This window comes from Poecilia reticulata, linkage group LG3 (assembly GCF_000633615.1).
Source record: "Poecilia reticulata strain Guanapo linkage group LG3, Guppy_female_1.0+MT, whole genome shotgun sequence".
NCBI lineage: Eukaryota > Metazoa > Chordata > Actinopteri > Cyprinodontiformes > Poeciliidae > Poecilia > Poecilia reticulata.
Genome location: NC_024333.1, coordinates 19,756,435 through 19,774,409, shown reverse-complemented (window position 1 = coordinate 19,774,409; position 17,975 = coordinate 19,756,435). Strand labels below are relative to the sequence as shown.

The 17,975-nt window shown below is 38.8% G+C and overlaps 1 protein-coding gene across 3 annotated transcripts in view; it reads left to right on the top strand.

The window, feature by feature from the left end:
- cgnl1 (cingulin-like 1) overlaps nucleotides 1–17,975 on the top strand; it is a 42,215-nt gene that overhangs the window by 17,229 nt on the left and 7,011 nt on the right. For all 3 annotated transcript variants that reach the window (XM_008405379.2, XM_017304156.1, XM_008405378.2), the window contains exons 9-14: nucleotides 10,408–10,614; nucleotides 10,707–10,811; nucleotides 11,443–11,595; nucleotides 12,591–12,761; nucleotides 15,217–15,378; nucleotides 16,465–16,554. In XM_008405379.2, the coding sequence (XP_008403601.1) occupies nucleotides 10,408–10,614; nucleotides 10,707–10,811; nucleotides 11,443–11,595; nucleotides 12,591–12,761; nucleotides 15,217–15,378; nucleotides 16,465–16,554 (888 nt within the window). The remainder of the gene's footprint in view (nucleotides 1–10,407; nucleotides 10,615–10,706; nucleotides 10,812–11,442; nucleotides 11,596–12,590; nucleotides 12,762–15,216; nucleotides 15,379–16,464; nucleotides 16,555–17,975) is intronic.

Sequence of the window (17,975 nt, the reverse complement as noted above, 5' to 3'; positions counted from 1 at the left end):
CAAAAACAAATTTGGAAAACAGTTTCAGTCGCTCTGTTCAATAATCCCGTCCCTCACTTCCGACGTCCATCATGGCGCCTCGATTAAGTGACGTAGTTGCGGAGGGTCAATAGTTGAGCTTCACGGGTAAAGTTGAATCAAAACTGGACGTGTAATCGTGTTTACAAGAGATATAGAGACTGGTCGCACAATTTGAGCATCATTTTTTCCGTGTGGCTCATGTGCGTCCTGTTTGCCTCAAAGAGTGGAAGTCGTCGTTGTTCTGGGCTTCCTGCGGGCCTGAGCGGGTCCTCAGCGACGCTTTGCAAAAAAAGATCCATGAGGAAATTTCCTTTTGTTGAACAGAGGACCTGCTTCTCCTGGGAGTTTGTCATCGGGGGTTTAGCCTTGCCGCTTTGTAAACACCTGGCCAGATAAAGTCATTGTTTCACTTTTGGAGCATAAATGAGTCACTCACTGAAGTTTTTTCCGTCTGATTCAATGCAGGATTTTTCTAAAGCCGCATTTGTTGTTCTCGTTAGTTCCAATGTTGAAATATGACTGTGTTATTCCCAAGGCTGGGGGATAAATCAATTTGATCAATTAGTCAAATTTGGGGAAAATCGGGATTTTCTTTTCTCCCGTGCACTCCTTTGATTTCCATAATCAGTGCCATTTTTTTTGTCAGGCTTGTTTTAAAGATTTTAATTATTTTAACTTTAATCAGGTCAACTCACAGAAGAGCTAGTTGAAATAAAAGCCAGTTTTTGAAAAATATTTCTGATTTCATTTTAAGAAAAGTGTAAATAAATCGACGATAATCAGAAATTTAAGTTGTTATAAAAAATTGTAGATCCTGACCTCATCTAGATCCAAAGTATTCTCTTTCTTTTTTCAAGGAAGATAATAATACATCAACGCTGAGGTACGACAGCGTATTAGAGACATGTAGATTAAAAAAAAGGTGTAATTACGGACTAATTAATCATGTTAATGTCTGATTAATCTTGAAAATGTCCTATAATAAAATGACTTGGAAATATTTGAGTCTGAAAAGTGAAAAATTTGATAGGAAAAGCACAGAAATTTTGATATTGATCTCAGAAATTTCCTAGAAAGTAATGTCAGAGTTTCAAAAGTAAAAAATGTTCCACCAAAAAAATAAAATTAGCATCAAGGCAATTTAATAAAAAAAATAAATGCCAAGAAGCAGTCGAGACTTTTTCCAAGTAAAATCTGTTCAGGAACGTCTCACTACTGCTGCTTTCTTTTTGAAACTAAGGAATATCCAAATCAAAAAAATTTTGGCTTTTGAAACTCAAAAATTTAGACTTGTTTTTCTAAAATATTTCTGAGTTTTTTTTCTTGTTAAATTTTGACTTTTCAAACTCAGAAATGTCCATGTTTTTGCCTATAAAATATCTGAGATTAATCTTAGAATTTGTTAGTTATTTTCTTCCAAATTTTCAAATTGTGGATCTTGTTTTTTTTCTTCGAAAATTTCTGAGATTAATCTAAAAATTTCAGCATTTTTTTGGCAGAAATTTGCGCTTTTTCTTCCTATCTACTATGGCTCCAATACGCCATTGGACTTATGTGGCCATGTAAGAATGCTGGAAAGTGGAACACTAAATTGCTCTGTATGCATGCTAATTGTAGTGGCAACCCATCACCAATCTAATGAGCTGCAGTTCCCCCGGGCGCGCCGTGCCCCCTCTTCTTTCTGAGCCCCGGAAAAAAAAAGTGGGTGGCAATTGTGGACCTCGGTCAATAATGAATGATGAGTTTGTTTCACACAATAAAAGCAGCGGGGGTTGGGACGTGCTGAGTAAGTGGGTCAGTGTGCTGGAGGAAAGGGGGTGCGAGGCCAACCCCGGTGAAAGGAATTGGGGGGCCTGTTTTGTGTCTTAACTTGAAAGCTGCATTGTGTTTTTGATGGGCTGAAATCTGTGGAATTTTATCTGGGTTGAAAAATTTTGGACGTACCGATTAGACTTAGCTTATTTTCACAAGTATTACACGGCGATCGGTGTTAACAAAAGCCATCTGCTCGTTTGGAAGCGGTCTCGCTGCTTTGTGCCTGCGTGTGAGAAACGCGCAGGGATGATGTTGGGTTGGAGGAGATGAGGTTTCTCTTTCAGGAATGTGGGGGTCAGATTGGAGAATGTGCACCCTGTAGACCTTCATCTCTACTCAGCTCCAGCTCCGTTACACTGTACCCACTCCCACTGTGGGAGAGGCTCATATCTTTTCATTTTGGCCTCCTCAGGGCGCAGTAGTCGTGTCCCCATCTCTGCAGCGCTCCAGATTCCCAGTGATGGAGGCTTTAATAGGTCCCAGCCCTTTCAAACTTTAGAGATGGAGTCTCGTGCTTATCGCATCATTTCCAGGTCTTGTTATGTTTCGCCAGCTGACCTAAACCATTGTTATCAAGCCCTCATCTGTAACCTCAATCCCCAACTCTGTATTTTTTAATTTCAAAACTCCACAGTGTCTCCTGCTCACCTGATCGCTGTTTATTTCCCGGCCTCGCTCCTAACACAGCCCGCCTCTCTACTAATCTCTACCAGCGTGTGAACTCAAGTCTCGCTGTCTGATCATCAAACTTGCACAGCCCAGAGAAGAGTTCCCCCTCAGGCTTGTTGTGGAGGTAAAGACTCCAACGTGAGTCTGTATATTTGATGATAGCGCCGTATTCCCCAGCAAAGCTCTGGGAGACGATTTACCAGACGGCTGGAAAGAAGAGGAATGAAACGTAGGACGGCCAGGCAGGGAGGAAATGGTGATCTCCACGCAGACAGCAAGGAATTAACAGTTTATCCCACGTGAAATATGACTTCCTCCGAGTTTTCAAATAGTCATAGTGACAACTTTGTAGTCTGATAGCTTTGAACCATCTCAGGAACAGGAACTAAATACTCAGGGGGTTTTTGCCACAAGGTGTTTGGTTCAGAAATGCTGCTGGGCAACTTTATGTGGTTTAGACGAAGTTTCCACTCTATTCTAGGAATCAGGTCTAACATCAAGGATACCTTGACTATCTAGTTAAATTAATGCTGAAATTGCTGTAACACTGGTTTTTATCTTGCATTGTATGTTGCCATATCTGGACCTGAACATGATAAAAGAAAGGTACTTTTTCAAAGGTCCAGATCCATGTATAAATGAGGTCTGTGAATTATGGTGTTTTGCTTCCAATGTGACCCTGTTTTATATAGTGTGTGGGTATTAGGATGAAAGATGTAAAATAAACACCCTTTTTAATCCTTAATATTCTCTTGACCATTTGGGGATGAAGGTTTAATGCTCTCTAAGAAGTCTAATTATTGAGAAAATAGTTTGGAATTATGGCTGGGTGAAATGGCTAAAAAACATATCAAGAGATGTGCATTTCATATCAGTCAATGTGGATAATTATTGATTTGTTTTTTGTTTCAAATATTCTAAATGCTGCCAAACTGGTGATGTGGCGTTTCCTCTTTTGTCTAGAATTTCCTCTGGATCTGCTGCTCTCATTTTTTCCCTTGAATCTACCTTGATCCTTTTTTTTTTATTTTGAGGCATAGTGGAAAAACCTTAAACTGTTGCTGCTCAAGTAATTCAACAGGCTGTTGCTAAGTAACCAAAGAATGAGTGAGTGAGTTGTTGCTAGGTAACCAAAGAGTGTGTTAGTTGATTCCACCAACCTTACTTAGCTGGCAGTTAGAAGTTGAGCGGCTAAAGACTCAAGTTCTCTTTTCTGTGAAATTATCAACTTTCTATTAGACATATTTTCTGTTAATATTGATCAGATATTAATCGCATTATATATATTGTTTTTGTTTTATTGCCCAGCCTAAGTTTGGATGCCATCAGCTGGAGACATTTCAAGCTTTCAGCATGCTGAGATGAGTAAATCTTCCACTGAAATGTTTAAATTCAGATTTCAGAAAGGTACTGTGAAGTCCCAGTTCACAGTCTGTGTTGTTTTGGTTTCTTTCTTCTCCATGTGGTGACCTCATAAACACCTTGCCATTCATTGCTACGGGTAACTAAACAAATGGAAACACTGATTAAAATTCAGTAGCTCCACATTCATCAGAGCTTTTCAAATTCATCTTCACAACTGTTGTAATGGTCAATTTTCTTTTGTTTCATTTTCTTTGCAGAATTAGCTAAATCCTTCCTTTTTGCCCCTTGATCTCTTTCTAGGCTGTTGCTCTTGACATGAGTTGCTTTAACATGATTGTTAGCTGGTGCGCAGATGGAGGCCTCCGTGTTTGAGTTGTTAATCTTTGTACTTGAACTGTTGTGTGTTTTGGGTGTTTCCTCTCTGTCTTGTGAGTCGTCTTTCATTTATCTTCTGTGGCCCTTGACCGTCAAACCGGAACATGTCTCTGTAAGTTAGACAGGACGATGCTTCTTGTCTGAATACTGTCTCTGAGACCTGAAAGTGATGCAATATATTTACAACAATGAATGCCCTGTAGTTTTGGTGACTGTAGTCAAAGTGCCAACTTTTGAGTTGGATGATTCATTTCTTCTTTAACTATTCGTGATTTCTGTGTGCATCAGCTAGTGAAGTCACCGGGAGTACTGAAAACAAATCGTCCAACGTGAAATAATAAGATCTTTGAGGTTCTTGTTCACGTTTTACCCCTTACTTTGTTCTGAGATAAAAATTAATAAAAATAGTTCTGGTCATAGCCTCAGGTGTCGCCTTGTCTGGGTAAATGATCTCGCAGAGGTTCTGTACGGTTGCAGGTTACCATGGTTACTGTAATGCTTCAGTAAATGTGCAGTATGGCCCTCTCACAGAGATCCTTCTAAAAGCTGGCAGCTGTTTCTGTTTTTCTGAGACAAGACACGATTTACCTTCTCCCTTGACCAAAGAGATGCCAAAACTTCCAGTTGTTCAATCCTTCCTTTCAGTCTGAGACATTCTAACCTTTTGCTTGGACGGTTCATCGTGTTCAGAGGTACTGTGTCTTTAATATACGTATAGCTGAGGAAATCAGTTAGGCTCTTATTCACATTTTGCAAGGGTTATTGAAGCCTCTTCACCTTGAAAGTTGTGGGTAAATTCAAACAGCTGATTTAAGAAACGGGCACAGGCTCCAGGCAAGAGCATTTTCTTTCTTTTTGTCGAGGTTTTTAAAACCTCTGATTCAAAGCCACTAAAAATTTGGAAATGGCATAATGATGCAAGTCTGTCCTCTCAAAAACTAATAGGCTTTAATTTCTAATAAGCATTGAACACTGGAACTGAAAAATATTTCAGATATCAAAAATAAACAAACAAAAACAACAAATAAAATGTATACTGAAGTCTGTAAACAAAATTGTCCTCCACAAACGGGGCTAATTGAGACCAATACTGAAGCCCTTTGTTGTCCAGTCTTTGGTAAAAAGAAAAACAATTAATCATCCAAATGGAAACTATTGAGCTCGTTTTAATTTATCATGCAATTAACTGGGTTACTTTTCATGGTGACAAGCTTATATTGTATCTCTAAATAGTTAAAGTGTTTTTAATAAAATGCAAGACTGAACTGATTTTTTTCTTTTTTGGTTGTTTAGTGCATAGAGTAGTACAGTTTTGTCCATCCTCCCATTTATTGCTGAAACCTGCCAGTCAGCTGGCTAAAATAGTGCTACACTTTTCTCATATAAGTTTTTTAATACCTTTCCAAAATGGTAGAAATGTTGTCTGAGTGCCAAGGTGAAGCCCAACAGATTTACTTTCCCAAGTGCAGCATTATAACTTTTGCTATAATGCTGCAATCTAAATCTAAAAAAAAACTTTATTAGAAATTACTTTGGATTTATTTCTGTTCCAATTTGAGTGGTGACAGAAAAAGAGAGAAAAAGAAGATAGCTGATAGCAGATAGCTGAGCTAATACAGTTTGTTAGACTTGTATTACTTTATAAGGTTTAGAATGACAGAAACAGTAATATTTATCTATTAAACTACCTTTAGTGGGTGTTTATTCTCTACTTTTTCTTGTTTGTGTATCAAAATCAAATTTACACTAGTAAGCAATTTTAGAAATGTTTAAAAAAAAAAGTGGATTAGGTTAAACATTTTTATTAAATATTTCCATCTGAGCACCATGACAGTGAGGTATTTGGAGTAAGATCAGGAAGCTCAAGATCAGAAAGCTCAGGGGAAATGGTGAAAACATTGTGGGTTAATAATGTTGGAAGTTATGTTAATATGAAACAATAATATGACAATTTTTTTCTAACTGTACACAGCCCTAATTTATTGCTCTGCAGCTTCACTGAACTATAAACTCTGATTCTGTTGGCCTGGTTTGTAGATGTTATTTATACATCAGGGTCAGTTTATCTGCAAATCAGTTTCTATTGTGATTTTGAAACTCAATCTTTTGCTTTTTGAAAAGAAAAGAGGCCGGTCAGTCCAGAAGAAAGAGTGGCGATGTAAGCGCAGCACACGACCTGGAACATGCACTTCACCTCGACGTTTGCTCTGCGCTTCAAAGACTGCACAGAGTTAGTTAATGTGCAACTTTGAATAAACAGCTTGAGTACACACAGAGACCCAAGTCAAACTCAGAGTTTAGGGTAGAAAATGGAGAAAATAGATCATGTTCACAGTGACTGTGTGGCATAATTATAAAGGAATCAATCTGTAATAATAAGTCATGTTTTGCTGAACGTTAATTTCTCATCTTCTAGTTACTTTGACTGAGCTTTAGTATTGTTATTTGAACGATAAGTAAATGTAAAGTGTTTTCTTGGATACAAAGTGGATCTTTTCATGCAAGCAGTTATGTTTTAGTTAGAAATAAACCTGATTATCTTATAGGCCTGCTGCACTGACTCAAATTAAAAATAACATTGCCAGGGAGAGTCTGAAAACAAAGGAGGTTAATGTTATTTCATCTCCATCCTGCTTCCTGTCACAGAGCAGCAGCACCATCCTTATTCATAGTTTAAACACATGCAGGCTAAGGTGGGAAGTGGGACAGGCAGAAAGAAAGTACTGGGTTTGCTCTGGTGTCCTATTAGTTGTTATTTAGTGCTTTTGTTATTTCAATGAACACTGTGTTAATCTCCTCATACTCTCTTACCCCCTTTGTTTATTTTTAGCTTCACCTCAATTATGGCAATCAGCATAATTCTGAAACGAGCCAAAGAGATTTGAAGGGGACAAAATGGCAGCTTGGTGCAGATATTTCCTAAAGTCACTGCTGTGAAGAAATACGTACTCTATTAAAGATTCCTACAGTTTTTATTTACATGTTTAAAGTTAATTATAATGTCTGGCAAAGATGGCCTTTGTGAATATATGAGTTGTCAGTTTTCTTTTATCTGGAAATTTTTTTTTATCCAAATCAACTTTACTGAATGATGCGTTTCTTTTTGAGATCCCTTCATGTTGTCAGACAGGCTCTGTTTTTAAGTGAGTCAAACTTTACTTGCGCGGTATGATGATACGACTGAAAAATGTATCACTACATAATGGTTTCACATCAGTTGATGCTGATAATTATTTTGTTTTTTGTTTTAAACATCTGAAATAGTCCCAAATTGGTAACGTGATCTTTCCTCTTTTAACCACAATTTCCTCTTGAGCTGTTCAACTCCACTGAGTTGTTTTTTTAATTTTTAAGCAGTTTTGAGGCACAGTGGTGAAACCTTAAACTGCTGCAGTGCCAGTTACTCAACAGGTTGTTGCTAGGTAACCAAATAGTCAGTGAGTTGCTAGGTAACAAATGAGTGATTAAATTGGTTGATTCTACCAATCTTGCTTAGCTGGCCGGGCAGCTAAAGCCTTTCCTCTGCCTATATTTCCCAGAATGCTCAGCGGTTCTGGATCAAAGTTTGGTTAAATTATTGAAAATTAAATCAGACATATTGTCTATTGATATTGATCATGTCTATCGCGATATAAATGTTGTTATAGATTTAGTGTACAGTCCTACTTGCACAATAAGTCACGTTTGATTTGCCTTAAAAAAAAATTTAAAACTTCATTTTGTATTTTTCTCAGTTTATCTTTGTCTGATATTAAGATTAGTTTGGTCATCTAAAATATTTAAGTTTGACAAAGAAACAAAGACACAAGTCTGAAAGGAGCAAATGCTTTTTGTAATGGTAACCTTGAAGGAAGTTGTTGAAACATAAAAATGACAGAAACTGTATGTATGTCATACGAAGGCCTCATTTTGTTTCTGCCTAACAAATTCTTATTTGATGATCCAAAGACATGAAACTGATACATGTTGGGCCGGGGATGTTGTCACCTCTTTAAATCAAAGAAGCAGCGATGAGGGCGGCTCTGGAGCGACTGCAGGAACTGGTCTGACTGGCCTGGACGCACTGAAGCAGGGAGGCGTCCGCCAACTTTTCTTCCTCTAGAATGTTTCCCTGCTCCTGCACAACAACAAGATGAACTGGCCATTGCTTTTGTTGTTATTTTTACACCTGTCACAGATAAGGAAATAAAGGAAAGCTGTCACGATAAGATGGTCTCACAGCAGCTGTAACTTTATCAGATTAGCTCAGATTTTGGATATAGATAAAGTTTCATAAAGTGCAAGTTGCACAAAGATATTTTAGATAAAACACGTTAAATATAATTTAGCTGGAAGATTTTTGTGTGATTCACTATTTTCTAGCAATGTTAGTCATTTTGCTAAAATAAACGTGTCACTTGGTTAAGAACAGCTGACAGCAGAGGGCGGGTGTGTGTGTGTGTGTGTGTGCGCGCTCTTGTGTGCGTGTGTGTGTGGGTGTGTGTTCAGTCACACACACACGTTCAGTGACAATCTGCATGAGCAGCACAACAAAGAGGAGCCTCCCTGTACACAAAGATGACCTGAAGCGCTAAAACATTTTATTCTGTAGAAGCTAATGTTGAAGGTGTAAAACGATAGCAATAGATTTTTACTGTTTTTATCTGTAATTTTAGTTATGCAGGTGTGTACTAACCACGCTGAAATGACAGAGAGCTGTCAAACCAGTTATCTGACATTCCTCGCCACAGAAAACAAACATTTGAAAGCTTGTTCATCGGTGACGTCGATAAGGGAGCCATCTCTTTGTTTCACTTCTCTGATCTTTCTTTTTTTTATCTTTGGCTACTGCCTTTTCCATAAATACGTACAGTTGCCTTTTATCCATTAGTGGCCGTATTTGTGCATATTTGAGGCTGTGTGTTGCTGGTGAATCCACAATGGATACGATCTACAATAACTTAAACATTCAAATTCAAATTATTACCGGTAGTCATGTAGTATGTAGATAAAAATATCTGAACATCTGATTGCTATTAGCAAGTAATTAAGTTTGTTGTCTTCTACCCATATATTTAAGTGTAATCCATAATCTATGATGGCTGTCCCAAAGCCTAGACCTCAACCACAAAACTTTGCGGGCTGTTCAGGTAAAGTGTGTATATTGGTATGTAAAAGTTTAATCTTGTTGGAGAAAATCTGTGGTAAATTCCAAACTTTTTGGGTAATTCTTGTTTTTAAAATGTTTATTTTACCCTAGATCCGGACAGTAAAGCTGAAAAACTAAATCACGATATAAGCATTTCATATCAGTCAATATCAATAATTGTTTCTATGGATAATTATAGATTAGTTTACTGTTTTAAATGTCTGAAATGCTGTGACCTTTCCTGTTTTATCCACAGTTTTCACTCCACTCCGTTATTTATTTTGAAGCAGCTTTGAATCTCTGTGAAGAAAAAATTAAACTGCAGTTGAGTAACAGCAGTTGCTCAACAAGTTGTTGCTAGGTAACCAAAGAGTGAGCGAGTGAGTTGCTAGGTAACCAAAGAGTGAGTAGTTGATTCCACCAACCTGGCTTAGCTCACTGTGAGAGATTCAACAAGAGGTTGAATATTCTATCAGACGTATTATCTATTGATATTGATCAAGTGTCTGTCCCACTATATGTTGTTGATTTATTGTCCAGACCTTTTACCCTGGAGGAGAAAAAACAGATTAGATGAATCATTAAAAGCATGAAATGAATGACACAACTGCCTAAACATCCAAATACAACTATTACCCAAGATGTTTCCATCTTAAAATGTACATTGCTTACTTTCCTGTCACAAGTTCTGTCACAAGTTGTGTTTAGCACCTTTTAATCATAAGTACTTAGAGTTTATTAGCGGTCACATTGTCACCCTCTTCTGACTTTTAGTGGCCGTCAGTCGTCAGGCAGCAATAAATCCTCACTTTGCAGCCTTCAGTCATGAATTATTGTGAAGTGTGAGAGACTTACAGGAAGGCTCTGTCCTTCAGCGTCCCACCAGCTGCGGAGAGAAAGTGAGCTCGACAAATGCCTTTTGTTATGAGGCATTTGAGTTGCTTCTTCATGCATCATAGCTCTGCTTTCCATCTGAGAGTCACACACTCATTATTTCTTTGAACTGAAGCGCCTTACCTCTTCGCCTTCTGCAGAACAGCGCAGCAGTGGTCCGAGAGAAGGCCGAGGTAGAGGCAGCCAAAGGACAAGCGGAGGGCCAGGCCGGGCGACTGAACCAGGAGATCGAGCGACTGCGCAGGCGGACGAATGAGCTGGAAAATGAGGTGGCTAAACTCAACAGGATCATCGACGAGGCCAAGCTGCTGGAGAGCAGACTGGGAGACAAAGCTGGCCGCCTGGAGGTGCGAAGACGCGATACAAGTCAAATCTGGTTTCTGATTTACCTATTCAGTAACTAATATAAATGTTTTAACGGTGTAACGTGCAAAAACAGAGAGAGAAAAGGCAGTTGGAAGAGTCCCTGGCTGAGATCAGGGAGCAGGAGGAGGAGATGTCTCGTGCCAACCGAATGTTGAACATCCGACTGGAAGATGTGCAGGTAAGAAGGCATTCACACCGTCCTGGTTGGTCCACTTCAATCAAACTCTGGTTCGTTTGGAGAGTCCTCGTATGAACTCTGGTCCGCCTAAAAACTGACGTCTCAATTCAATTAAAGTGATCTCTGGCGCAGTTTGAATGCATGTGTAGATGCAAACAAATCAGAGGCCGCTACAAAAACAGGGCATTCTGGGTAAATGCAACTTAAGCAAACACAAGAGTCTAGCACTGGAGGGAGAAATGGATTGTAGACTTTAACTAAAGACAAAAGAGACATCCTATAAACACTAAAATCTGAGGCCACTCCATTTTTGTCTTTTGTGAAGAAGGAAGTGGCACTCATGTCCTCTTCTGAGGTTTTTGTGTCGTTTCCTTCTGTGGTTCTTGGTGCAGCGCCACCTGGCGAGGAGTGGAACAGGTTATTTATAGAGTTTGGATCATTTGACACAATGCAGTGTGAAAGAGAACCAAACCAGATGAAAATGTTACAAATGTTGCTGTTTTGGTCCCCAATCAAACAGTCAACTAAATTATCAGGTATGAAAACACCCTAAGACTGGTGACACTGCTTGAGGTTTTAGGCAGATAAATATCCAGTTCATCACTTTTCTTTTTACTTCTTTTACTTGTAGAAGAACCTGGCCAAACTAGACCTTGAGAACAAGGACCTGGTGGACCGGCTACAGGAGGAAAAGTCTCAGAAGGAGCAATTTAAAAACATGAAGAACAACATTGAAGACGAGAGACGTGTGCTGGACCGGACGGTGGAAAAACTGCAGAGGGAGGTGAGGTTCACCTCAGGCTTTAATGAGAGCAGTCATGTAAGCATGAGAAGGAGCTTATCTCACATGGTCAACCTCAAGTCGGCCATCGTTAAACTTTCAGTCAAATGAAATTAAGATCCATGTTAGTTAATTGGATTTTTGTTCAAAAGACGGAGAGGAGAAACTGAGATATTGGAAAATATTTAAACTATTCCAACAAAACACAAGTTTGTTTTTATTTTTAACCAAAAATTTGATACCCTTTGATACTTCTGTGTTATTCAAAATAGCATGTTTTTGAAGTAAGCATCACACTTACAATAATTTTATTTGATAGATTCACACAAAATAGTGAAGTGGAAGGGAGAAATGAATACTGTTTTAAAATTTTTGGTGAATAAAAACGTATAAAATTGTTGTATTCAACACATTGTTGAACCACCTTTCTGGGGTTTGTCTCCATCTGCTTTGAGCATCTATTTGGTTTGGTTTAGTACTCAAAATATTAATTGGAATAATCGATTGTTAAAATAATCATCAGCTAATTAAGTAATTAATTAACTGTTAACAGGAGTGTACAGACTCAATAAAAAACCACTTACTGAAAGAACAACACTATCAGAGCAAATATTAAGCCGAAACGTTGCATATAAATTTTGCATCGGAGATAAAAACACATTTGTCTGTAAATATGTTTCACCCAAAACTTTTCAAGTAGCATAGCTTTAGCTTCACTTGGTCCAAATTCACTGAAGGAATTCATTTTAGGCAGTAAAATGTTTATTTTCTTGTTTAGAAAAGGAATTGAATTGTTGGTTCACTTGCATCTTTTAAGTGGTTGGTTGAAAAATCAGCAAAAGGTGCCAGATTAATCAATTGTTAGTTGCAGTTTGGTTGTAATGTCACAAAATGAAAAACAAATCAAAGGGCATGAATAAGTGCGTCTCCACACATATTTAATTTCTCCACACGTCTCACTTTCTGCTGCTGCTTCCTCCTGCATCCCCGGCCTGCAGATGAGCGATATCGTCGAGGCGTCTCAGTCGTCCACTCGCGAGCTGCAGGAGCAGATCGATATTTATAAGGAGAAGAACCGGCGGGAGCTGGCAGAGCTGCAGCGGCACCTGAAGGAGAAAGGACAGGAGCTGGACAAGCTGGTGCCGACCACCAGAAACCTGCAAGAGCAGGTAAAGCTGAAGGACGGTGCGATCCCTGCTTTTACGATAAGATGATGGTCAGATGTAGGTCATCATTAGTCAGACCGGCTCATGCAGAGCAGCTTCATAATCTCTCCTCCTTCAACATCACGGCCTCTGTTAAGGCAGTGATGTCACCTTCTAGGTATTTCTGCCTCCCCCTGCTCTCTGCAGCCTCAAACATGGTCTTAAAGTGAACGGCTGGAGCACAGGCTGTTTATGAATGCTCGACTCAACTTTTTCAGCTAAAAGAAAGACATTGTTCTCTCTTTTATATCCCACTGATTCTTGGATAAATGTGAAAATCATAAAAGTTAACACATGACCTACGCGTTATTAACGGTCAGAAACTCTTTTCTAGTCAGCATAATGGAATGTGGAGAATTTTTTTTGTTTTGTTTTGTTTTGTTTTTTTTATTGGAAACTGTATTAGATGAACGTGATTGTTTATGTTTAACGTGAATGTGGCTTTATTTATACACCAAACATTTACCGAAGGCCGAGCGGTTGACAGTTTTTATGGTTTTATGCCACACTGCCCAGTGAAGCCAGAACTCTGTGTAAAATTAATGTTTCAAATGCAAAACGAGTAATAACTTCTGTGTTATATAACCACTTAAAAAACATACAGCTTTATTTTAAGTCTTACTTAAAGGTCTTATATTTCCTGCTGCAGTTTTTCCTTTTTGTAAACATGCATTTGATGGGGCTTTTAAAGAGTTTTATGGGACGGGGAAAAACGTTATTTACATGTTCTATGACTAACTTTGTAAACAAAACAATAAAAGCTCAGCTGGATGCCGTTTAAAGACGGAGGATTTGCAGGTCCTGCAGTCATTTCAGGCTTTAAAGGCTTCATTGAACACAAAATGTTCTGGCTTTGCAGATTTCCTCAGTGTTTTCTTCTTCCAGTTGCACATTCTGCTGTAAAAGCAGACTGCCACCACTCCCTTTCTGACTGCTCCAGATTTTTCTCAGATGAAGTTTCATCTGCATAGAGTGCAAAGAGCAAATGGGTCAGTGTGCATGTTCTTCCTGCCTGCATCCCCGCTGATGAATCTTTGTTCAGCTGGCGTTCAGGAAGAGGAGGATGTCTGTCCGAGCAGATCGCTGTGCTGGCTCGTTCACATCCTCCTCCACTGCTGAGGAGCCGATGACTGGTCCAGTCAGTCCTCTGGTTGAACTGATTTCAGATGTTCGTCTAGTTTTCTCCCACATTTACCAAGCAGATCATTACTAAAATTGTCAGAAACACTGCAGGTTTAGGACGAAGAATGGAGATTTAAAAGAGTAAAAACTGATCATTTTTGGAGTGAAGATACATGATTGTCATCTTACATTTACAGGAAACCATTATCTTGATATGTGAATGAAAAAAAACCCATAATAACCTGTAAAAATGTTGGGGTAAATGATGAATTTCTCTTGGGCAGCAAGCAGTGGAGGTGGGGCTTTTTTACCTCTGAAGGAAAAGGATAATTAGGTCTTACAATGGTCACACAGGGGAGCCTTGAAATTATTCCACTAAAGTTGAAATTATTGTTTATTGCTACAGTAGCAACTATCTGAAAAATCCCAATGGTTTCTGAAAGGAGAGACGTTGCACGTTCCAGCCAATATCGGGTTGTTATGGTAATTTCACCCCCGCATAACAAGGAGTGAAATTAATCTGATAAGACGCTCTTTTAATAGACGGTAAATTGCTAAAATAACTTGCTAGATATTGAAAGTTCCAGTTGTTATGGATAAATGTGCAAATATATTTACTCACAGGACATTTAAAGAACTGCGAACAATTAAAATAAGCAAAAAATATCCAGGCAGAGATTTGAAACTTAGGACTCAGAAGGTTAAAGACAACAATCCTGGTGTTGGTCAGCGCTTTGGCGGCTGCATGTTGGATGAGCTGCGTCTTATTTTTGTTTTGTGTTGCAGAAATCCAGTATTTAAGATCACAGGAGGAGGATTTCTTAATAAACTTTTATAAATTTTTTTAATTAAAGATTTTTATGGATGTGGCCATAATTACACCCACTGAATAAAAATAACAACTTCAGAGACAGAAATAGGAGTTATTCTTTCACTCAGAGATTTTATGAGTATTTTCTGCAGAAGTGATGGTCAGTTGGTGACACAACAATATAAAGTTGTGAGTCATCACTGTATCACAATGCATGTAATCTTTAATAATCTGAGGGAGTGTTGAAGCAACCCTGAGGAACTCCACCTGTGATCTTTGCACAGATAATCTCACTGAATCTTTTAAATTATATTTTCTCTTTTCAACGAACAGGTAATTCTGCTACATTTGAATTAGCAAATGTCTGAAATCTGTCTGAGCGTTTTGTGTAAATTACTAGCTGCTGTTAATTAACGTTAAGATGAAGTCACTTCTGTAGCTGTGGTCCGATTGAACATCTATAACAATCTTTATTTCTGTTTCCAGTTGTCGCTGCGGGAGGACGAGCTGCGACGTTGTAAAACGGAAAGAGACGAAGCTGTTCTCAAGGAGCAGACGCTGGAGAAAAAGGTTCATGATCTGGAGATGGAGGCTCAGAAAAACAAGCAGACCAAGGATGACAAGTCCAGACAGATGAAGCTGATGGAGGTAATGATCTGCAACCTTGACTACCCAAAGAGATGTTTTTACCCTCAGTCCAGCTAAACAATATTCATTTAGAACCTAAAAAAAGAAAATAACTAAAAAAAAAAGGCAACTTTGACTTCTGATAAATATCTACTGTAGTAAATTTGATGTAATTTTTAAAACTTTACAAAGAATGATGGATACATTTTCTTCTACAGGATGTTGATAAAACCAAGTTTTAAAAAAAAAATCATATGCTCTCCAATCTAATTACTAGAAAAATAGATAACAGCTACTTTTAGAGTGATCTTGTTGTAGTTCAATGTAAATATCCCTTGAAAAAACAGGAATAACTTCTAAAACATGCATTTAGTACAATAGAATTGGATATACTTTATTTATCCCCAAGTTATATGACTAATTCATTGGCAAGCTGCTCCATCTCTGAGGTGTTAAATATTAATAATGTAAATCTAATCATTACAGATAAAGTTGAGGAAAAATCGACTGCACATGCAAATATGTTACCGTAATCTAAAAATAACCTTTAAGTTACATGCAGCGCTGGAAAAACATTAAGAAACCATTTAAAATTATCAGTTTGTTTGATTTTATTCTCTATAGGTAAATGTTTGAGTAAAATGAACATTGTTCTTTTATTCTAAGAACATCTGACAGCATCTCTGAAATTACAAGCAAAAATTTAGCATTTATTTGAAGAAAATAATGAAAAAGATGCAGTGCTTTCAGATCTCAAATAATGCAAAGAAAACATGTTTATATTATTTTAGAAACGATGATACTAATGTTTTAACTCAGAAAGAGTTGAGAAATTAATATTAGGTGGAGAAACCAATGGGGTTCAGAGCAGTGGCCTGTGTTTATATATATGGTCAAAAACATTTAGTACGTTTGTCAGGTTTTTATCCGCTGTGGCTCTGGATCCACAGGTTGCAGACTCCTGCTCTACATCATTTAATTTTTATCTGTGAACTTTATGCCGTGTTATTTCTTTGTAATCTCTGAGATCAACCGCTGTGACTGACGAAGGTTTTCAGCGAGAACGTCACAAACTCACAGCGCAGATGCATCGTCTCTCATTTGCAGAACAGGATTTCTCAGCTGGAGCTGGACCTGGAGGAGGAGCGTCAAAGTGGAGACCAGCTGATGGACAGGATAGACCGAGGAAGAGAGCAGGTACACACACTCACACACACAGTCACACACACTCTCATTATCAGTGCTCACCTGTCTCAGGGAGACGTTGTCGCTGTTCCATCTCTGTCTGTAAATGATCTCCTGTTGCTTTGTCCTCCACTTCTAACATCATTATTTCAGCCACTAAGAAAACTTCACGTGTCCCAAATATGTCCTCAGTGAGTCTGTCTCTCACCTGTCTGCGTCTCCATGTCCACAACCCACCGTTCATAGTTTCTGCTTGAGGTTCTGCAGGTTTTTCACTCTGTAAGTTTTTATAATCGGTCATGTTGGAGTCCTGCCAGCTAGCTCCGGTTTTCATGCCTCCGTCACAAAAAGGCCCTTCTTAATGCGCCGCCTGAGCCAGAATACTAAAGCTGCCAAACTTCTCAGATTTTCAGGTTGCAGAGTTCAGTTGGAAATGGCACCGAGAAACATCAGTCTGAGAACAAGCAGGTTGTTAAGAAGCTCTCCACTTCTCCTTCCTTTATGATGAAGCTGCTGACGGAGGCGCTGCGGAGTTTGGTTTAGATGAAGTAAACGCGCTTTCGGCATGTCTCCTTAGAGGATTTTTATTATGTTACTTTTATTAAAGCTGCTGTACATTTTAGTTAAAACTGTCACTGTAAAGTTTGAGACAGATAATCTGTAAAAAAGGTCGATGTCCATCACCTCCTCCCTGAGCTACTATCGCTGTCTGAAGAAATGCACCGTCAAAAACGTCCAATCAGAGACAGGAGGAGGGTCATAGCGCTGCCAATTATCATCATGTACTCGCTGCTAAATGTGCTAACGGTGGAAAAACAACAGGAAAACCATCAGCAGCTATGCCAGCTGCAGCCTAGCACAGAGCAGAGGCAGGAAGCTGGAGGGGGGACGAACAGCGCCACCTGTAAGGTGATTGACAGTGCTAAGACGCGCCTCCTGGCTCTTTTTGGCTGTTTCCAGTTAGCACTGGGAGAAGAAAGAGCAGCTTGATTTTGTTACTGTCATGACATGCCGACAGTTTCAGCTAATATGTAAAGAAATGTTTTTATAAAAGTTACTGCAGCTGTAAGAAACGGTGTTTTTATAAAAACATGGACGTTTTATTTGGGGTTTCTCTCCTTAAATAACTGAAGTTCAAAGAGATTTAGTGTCATCACATACTCCTCTTGGTGTGAATTCAAAAGTTGTGACCGAGTCATAAATTAAAAACAGCGGAAAGTTGCAGAGCAGAGTCTTAAAACGTTGTTCTCCCTGAAGAGGAAAGGTCCTGGCACAGAGAAGAGAGTGGCATTGTGACAAAGTGCCACTGGTTCAGCATGAGGCTGAGGTCTGTAGTCAAGGCAACGTCCGAGCTTTGTGCAGCCTGAGTGCTGCTGGTGTGTGTGTGTGTGTGTGTGTGTGTGTGTGTGTGTGTGTGTGTGTGTGTGTGTGTG